General features: G+C 62.0%; 1 protein-coding gene across 1 annotated transcript; it reads right to left on the minus strand.

The window, feature by feature from the left end:
- Positions 1 to 911: 911 nt before the first annotated feature.
- On the minus strand, positions 912 to 7,331 carry LOC113962749 (semaphorin-4C-like; the record flags this gene model as incomplete). Its single annotated transcript, XM_027673493.1, has 13 exons — positions 912 to 2,727; positions 2,805 to 2,875; positions 3,415 to 3,572; positions 3,657 to 3,772; positions 3,851 to 4,073; positions 4,351 to 4,495; positions 4,573 to 4,748; positions 5,375 to 5,526; positions 6,195 to 6,311; positions 6,394 to 6,490; positions 6,837 to 6,935; positions 7,023 to 7,085; positions 7,170 to 7,331. Coding segments are annotated over 13 exons (2,406 nt in total), but the record flags the coding sequence as incomplete, so codon positions are not given.
- Positions 7,332 to 7,338: the final 7 nt, after the last annotated feature.

Below are 7,338 nucleotides of genomic sequence, written 5' to 3' on the forward strand. Positions count from 1 at the left end.
ATTGACGGAAAGCACCGGAAATTGACGGACAAGACCGAGGATTGACGGAAAGGGCCGAATGCAGCCGAGCGGCCCCGCCCCCGAGGCAAAGACCCACTCCCCCGCAGTGCCCCGGAGACGCCGCCAGGGGGCGCCCGCGCCCGCCCTGTGGTGAGCGGCCCCTCCCGCCCCCCCCCCGGGGGCCACCAAACACCCCCTTATGGAGGGTCCGGCCCCCCCCTCCCCCATGAGGGACCCTGGGGTCACCCCTCCGCGCTACGGGGGCTTAAGGACCACCCACACACACTTATGAGGTCTCCAGGCCTCTCCCGTCCCAGCTGTGAGGTCCCCAAGCCTCACCCCCACACCCAGCAATGGGGGTCTCAGAGTCCCCCCCTTCAGTTATGGGAGTGCCAGGTCTCCCCTCCCCACTATGGAGGGCCCAGGGGTCACCCCTCCCCATTTTGGGGGGTGTAGGAATCACCCCACACACACTTGGGAGGTCTCCAGACCTCTCCCCTCCTGGCTGTGGGGTCCCAAACCCCCATCCTTCCCTCAGCAATGGGTGTCCCAGAGCCCCCAGTCCTCACCCTCCCACCCCGGAGGGCTCAAGGCCCCCGCGGCCCCACTTCCCACGCCCTGGTGCCACTCCTGGTCCCGTTCCCAAGCCCCCCCCCCTTCCCAGGATCCTGGTCCTGCTTCCGCCTGGTTTCCCAGCAGAGCCTCCCCAGGGACCCCCCCGTGCTGACCCCCCGCATCCGGGGAGGGGGGGCACGGGCAGCCCCGGCCCCCCCGCCTGGGAACGGCACCGCGATGCCCTTTTATAGCCCTTTTATGAGCCTTTTTCCATGAGCTCAGCACCCGGGGGGAGCCCAGCATCCCCCCCAGCACTGGCCACGGCCCCCGCGGGTGTCACTTTTCAGAGAGAATTCTTATTTTCAACTCCTTTTATTATTAATATAAAAATACTCACGTATTTACAGCAAATAAATATATTTCGGTAACAAATAAATTACACTGGGGGGGTTATACAAAACGGGAGGGGACCGTGCAGGGGGAGCAGGCGGGGAGTTGGGAGGGGATGTACAGCCAGGGCTGGGGGGGCAGAGCCCTGGGAAGAGGGACACGGGGGGGGGTGTAATAGAAAAGTTCTCAGGAAGAAAAACCCGATCAGTTCAGAAATCAGCCCAAAAAACATCCTGGGGCCACCGGGGCGTGGGCCCCGTGGGGGGGGTGTCCCCAAGGTCTGTCCCTCGTGGGGGACATGGTACCGAAGGCGGGTGTGGTGACCAAGGGTGGCTCCGGGGCCCAAGATAGGCACCAGGACCCCAAATGTGACACCCCAGGGTGGGTGTCAGGGTGACACCTCTCCCCAAGGTGGTGCCAGGGTAGGAATCCCACTGCCAGGGCAAGTACCAGGTGACAATCCTGTCCCCAAGGTGGGTGCCAGTGCCAGTGGGTCAGTCTCTAACACAGGTACTGGCAAACGGGCTGACAATCCTGCCCCCAAGGTGGGTGCTGGCATCAGGGTGACACTGCTGTCCCCGTAGCAGGTGCTGGGGTGACAATCCTGTCCCCAAAACAGGTGCCAGTGCCAGTGTGTCAGTCCCCAACAAAGGTACTGGCACTGGGGTGACAATCCTGTCCCCAAGGTGGGTGCTGGCACCAGGGTGACAATCCTGTCCCCAAAATGGGTACCAGGGTGGCAATCCTGTCCCCAAAGAGGGTACCAGGGTGGCAATCCTGTTCCCAAGGCAAGTACCAGTGCCGATGGCACTGAGGCGACAATCCTGTCCCCAGGGCAGGTGCCAGCGCCCACCCCACAGCCCCAAGCTGGGTGCCGGTGCTGGTTCCTAGGCCAGGGTGCCCACCCTGGGGTCTGGGGTGGGGCCCTGAGGTAGGTGGTGCCAATACCTCCGGCTCAGACCGATGACTCCTCGGGGTTGGAGTCGGGCAGGGGCTGGCGCTGCTGCAGCTTCCGCCGCAGCTCCTCAGCCAGATCGGCACAGGGTGGGCGCTCCTCGGCACCCAGTGCCAGCCGGATGTACCCGTTGGACGAGGAGCCGCGCAGGGGGCCCAGGTGGATGCGGGTGGGCGAGTGCAGGGGCTGCCCAGGGATGGCAGCGGGTGGCGAGGCAGCGGTGCCAGGGCCGCCGTTGCGACAGGTGGCGTGGCCAGGCACAATCTTCAGGGACCCGTCCGAGTAGTAGTAGCTGGAGGGGTCCCAGAGCTTCTCATCCGAGTCGGAGGCGGCGCTGGACACGAAGCGGGGACTGGGCGGCTCCTTGGGCAGCTCAATGGGGTACACCAGGGTGCTCTCGATGGCCTTGGTGCCCTTGCCCAGCTCCTCGCGCAGGCGTCGCCACAGCGAGAGCACAGCGAGCAGCAGCACGAGGCACAGGGCGCCCAGGCACACGGCCAGCACCCACACCACGCCCAGGCTCTCCAGCGGTGCCCGTGCCTCTAGCGGCGCCCCGGGCCCCGCCAGCACAGCCACCCGGTACTCCTGGGCGCCCAAGGGGGCCCCCTGCTCCTCCGCCAGGCACCGGTATGTGCCACTGTGCTGGGCACCGGCGCCCGGCACCACCAGCGCCCGCAGCCGCGCGTCGCTCAGCACCAGCGCCTGCTCGGCCGGCAGCGCGCGGCCCTCAAACGTCCACTGCGCCCGTGCCAGGTTGGAGCCCAGGCGGCACGTCAGCACCAGGTCGGTGCCTGCTACCACCGTCACGTTCTTGGGGGTGAGGGGCCCTGTGGGGAGAGAGGGGGGTCAGGAGGGAGGGCGGGAAGAGGGATGGGGGGATCCATGTGGCTCACGGGGGGCTCACCTTGTTTGGCTGCTTGAGGGACGGAGCAGGCGCCAGTGTCAGAGCTCAGTACGTCCTGCACCAGGTGGGACCTGTGGGAGGAGGGGGTGCAGTGAGGGGGGGTCCTTGTAGGGTGTCCCCCCCTCCCAGGGGAGCCCCATACCCAGAGAATCACAGAATATCCTGAGTTGGGAGGGACACACAAGGATGAGTCCAGTTCTTGGCTCTGCACAGGACACCCCCAAAAGTCCCCCCCAGTCCCCAAATCTCAACACCTGAGAGCACTGTCCAAACATTCCCCAACCTAAAATTATGGGATATTGGAAGGGACCCACAAGGATCATCCAGTCCAACTCCTGGCCCTGCACAGGACACCCCAAAATCCACCCTGTCCCTGAGAGCTCTGTCCAAACACTCCTTGAGCTCTGGCAGCCTTGGGGCTGTGACCACTGCCCTGCGGAGCCTGTTCAGTGCCCAACCACCCTCTGGGTGAAGAACCTTTACTCAACATCCGACCTAAACCTCCCCTGATACAGCTCCGGCTGTTCCAGGGTCCTGTCACCGGTCACAGAGATGGAGCTTCCTCCCATGAGGAAGTTGTGGATGAGGGATCCCCCAGCCCATCCCATACCCGTTTTGCCCATCAATCCGGACACAGGCGCTGCCATTCCGGCTCCAGGCGCAGTAGGGATCCCGTGCCAGGACACAGTCTGTGCATGACTGGTACCGCCCGCAGTCAGCCAGGGGTAGCTGGGCCACCTGGAAACGGGAGCCGGCGAAGAGCAGCTTCTACAAGGGCAGGGAAAAGGGCTGAGGTGACCCTGCCCTGAGGCGTCCCCTCAGTGCCACCCCTGGCCCCGCAGCCCCGCTCACCTTCCTCCCAGCCAGCACCAGGCTCTCCACGGGCTGTGCTGGCTCGAACACCTGCAGCTCCTCCACCAGGTGGATGGAAGTGCCCAAATCCAGCGCCTTGTGCACCCACCCATCACCTGTGAGCAGGGCAGGTGCTCAGGGCTGTGCCATAGCATGGACTGTCCCCTCCGTGCCCTCCCAGCTGCCCCAGCTACCTGTGCCGATGAAAAGCACCTCATAGACGGTGCCATCCAGCCCAGCCACGTGATCCACCACCAGCTGGGTGAAGTTGGAGTCCTTCTTGAGCAGCAGCGGGCGCCCGCGCTGCGGCGGCACCGGCTCGTCCATCAGTGGGTGCTTCTTGGCAAAGTTCAGGGTGTTGTCGGGCAGCTCCAGGGAGCTGCCAAAGCCATTCTGCCGGTGCCAGTCCGTGATGCACTGCGGGAAGGGCATAGGGGCACTGTCAGGAGCGGGGAGGGATCCCAGCCCCTCTTAGGAGGGCACTGAGGGCACCACTAGGAGCATGGAGGAATCCCACCCCCCTTAGAAGGGCACCATCAGCCATGTCGATGGATCCCAGCCCATTTAGGAGGGCAGAGAGAGCACTATCAAGCACATGGACAGATGCCAGTCCCTTAAGAGGGCACTGAGGGCCCTCAGCCACAGACCCTCGGATGGATCCGCCCCCTTCCCCCCGTCCCCAGTGCCCACTCACCGCTCCAGGCCGGGGACTGGGCACCTCATCCGAGTAGCGGCCCCACCTCTGCGCCTGCTCCCGGTACTCCTTGTAGGGCCCCTCAAATGCCTTCTTCACCTCCAGGATGTGGTACCGGCAGATGGCTGAGACATCCACGTCCCCCCTGCAGGCACAGGAGGGGTTGGGGTGAGAACCCTCCATCCTGGGAATCCCTGGCATGCCACATCCTCCCGGACTCACCAGTGGGCCTGGAACACCCCAAAGAAGGTGGTTTCCTGCCACTCGGCCCCGGGCAGGGTGAACACGGCCTGGAGCCGGTTGAAGTGGAGCTGCTGCTCCGGGGCTGAACACACCAAACGGGCCTTCAGGAATGTTGTCCACTTCTTCTGGAGCGTCCGGGCACCACCCACATCCCCCTGGACACAAAGAAAAGGCCACAGTCATCGCATGGCACAGCCACCACGGTGACACCAAACTGGTTACAAAGGGTCTGTGCAGCAGTGAGGGAAGGTGTTGGACAATTAACTTCAGCACAACAGTATTTGATCCCTAAATTAGTGATTAATAGTCTTGTGGCAGCTATTGCTGCCTTAATTACCTATATCAGTGATTAATAAGTACTAGAAGATGTCTTTGTTTTGGGAACAAGGGTTGTGTGTCAGAGTAGAGACTGATTAGAGAAGGGGTACCATGACCTGACCATGTACTTGAGAAGGAGAAGAGATTCATCAGAAGATCCAGAACCATCAAAGGGAAATTTGGGGAATGGGATGTTTGCAAACGACCACCAAAGACCCTCAAAAGACCCTTACTCATATCCAAATAAATCCACGGAAATAATTAGCAGATTATTCAGGAAACATAATGAATATGTCACACAACATGATAAATATGGATCAGTTCATGACCATCCCCTGCTCTAGTGGGTGCTGGGGGTGCATTTGGGTGCACCCAACAAAGGAACGTCAGCTTTCCAACCCAACAAACTGCTTGGAGAGTTCCTATCCCAGTTTTTAGTGTCCCTGTGGTGTCCCCTCCATACCTTGCACACCCTGGCCACCCGGGCCACCACCTGCTCGGCATAGCAGTCGTACTCCACCGCACGCTCACTGAAGAAGAAATACACCTTGTCGTCATCGCCGGTGCTGCTGCCCGAGCTCTCCTGCACGAACGCTGAGGCCACGAAGTGGGGCTCTGGGGAAACACGGGGTGACACCGTGTGGGGGTGGGGGAGTGGCAGAACATGCTCAGTTGGAAGAGACCCACAAGGATTATCGAGTCCAAGTCCTGGCCCTGCGCAGGCCCATTCCAAAGAGTCACACCATGTGCCCCAGAGTATCATCCAAATGCTCCTTGAGCTCTGGCACCCTTGGGGCTGTGACCACTGCCCTGGGGAGCCTGTTCAGTGCCCAACCACCTTTTTGGGGGAAGAACCTTTTTCTACTATCCAACCTAAATCTCCCCTGACACAACTTCAGGCCATTCCCTGGGGTCCTGTCCCACAGAGTAGAGCTCAGCACCTGCCACTCCTCTTCCCCTTCCCAGGAAGCTGTAACTGCAATGAGGTCTCCCCTCAATCTTCTCTTCTCCAGCTGAACAGACCACATGTCCTCAGTGTCCTCACACGGTTTCCCCTCAAGGCTCTTCACCATCTTCGTTGCCTCCTTTGGACACTCTCTAATGGCTCAATATCTTCCTTATATTGTCTCCCCCCAAAATGCCCCAATATTGCAGGTGAGGTCACCCCATGTCAGAGCAGAGCTGGACAATCCCCTCCCTTGCCTGGCCGGTGATGCTGGGCCTGATGTCCCCAGGACATGGTTGACCCCACTGTCCCCTCCCTGTGTGTCTCCCATCCCTACCATTGAGCCAGGAGGTGAGATACTCCGTCTTCATGGAGTAGTGCGGGCCCAGGTTGCGCAGGATGACAGGCTCCGTGCCCAGGAAGTTGTTGAAGGTGGCTGAGTAGAGCTCCCCGTCTGTGAGGGAGAGGTTTTAGGGGGGTGGGAGGCACGGTGGGCACCCCCCTGAGCCCAGCAGGCGCCCAGCGGTGCCACTTACCCACGATGAGGCCAGTGTGCCCCTTGGTGGGGTCATAGGGACACTTCCCTTTGCCATCCTCAAATGCCACTTGGTCCAGGGTGAAGCCGGACAGTTCCTGGGGGGCACAGGAGCGGGTGGGTGTCCCGACCCCCTGCTCGGTTCATGTCTCCCACTTCCCAGACAGGCCCCAGGCACAGGGATATGACCCCAGATGAACCTCCTGGGCACAGTGACACCCCTGGATGACCCTTCTGTGGACAGGGACATCCCAACAACACTCCAAGGGCACAGAAGGCACCCCCAAACCTACCTCATGGGCATAAGACACCCCCCTGCCCACAGGGGCACCCCTGAATGCCCCCCCTCGCAACAGGGACACCCCTCAGTGATGCTCTTGGGCCTCATCCCGGGGTACAGGGGTGCACTGGGGCCTCACCAGGTGTTGGGCCCCCCCCACTCACGATGTAGGTGCACTTGGGCTGGAAGGCGTAGGTGCCACAGGCGTAGAGGTGGGAGCTGTTGTAGCTCTGCAGGAACCGCACGTAGTTGAAGCAGTCGGTCTAGGGGGGTGACAGAGGGAACATTAGTGGTGTGTCCTCACAGGGGGGGCCACTCCAGGGTGCCCCAAACCCCTCCACTGCACCCACCTGGTTGTTCTTGCCCTTCTGCACACACTCAGCCTTCTTCTCCACTGGGGCTTCCCAGGAGATCTGGGGGTGCAGAACGGGTGAGGGGGCTGGAATCTCACACTCCCCCCAAAACCTCCCCTCCTTCTGGGGGTTCTGGGGCCTCACCGCTGCCTTGAGCTCCATGGTGCCGGTGGCCAGGGCGAACAGGGCCTCCCGAGCCCCCACGTAGAGCAGCCCCTCGGCCTCGTCCAGCGTCAGCGTCAGGTAGTGCGAGACCCCCCCGTGGGAGAAGCGCTTGGCTGCATCCCGCAGCTCTGTGGGGACACCGGACACC

Source organism: Neopelma chrysocephalum, unplaced genomic scaffold (assembly GCF_003984885.1).
Source record: "Neopelma chrysocephalum unplaced genomic scaffold, ASM398488v2 Primary Assembly neopelma1_184918, whole genome shotgun sequence".
Taxonomy (NCBI): Eukaryota; Metazoa; Chordata; class Aves; order Passeriformes; family Pipridae; genus Neopelma; species Neopelma chrysocephalum.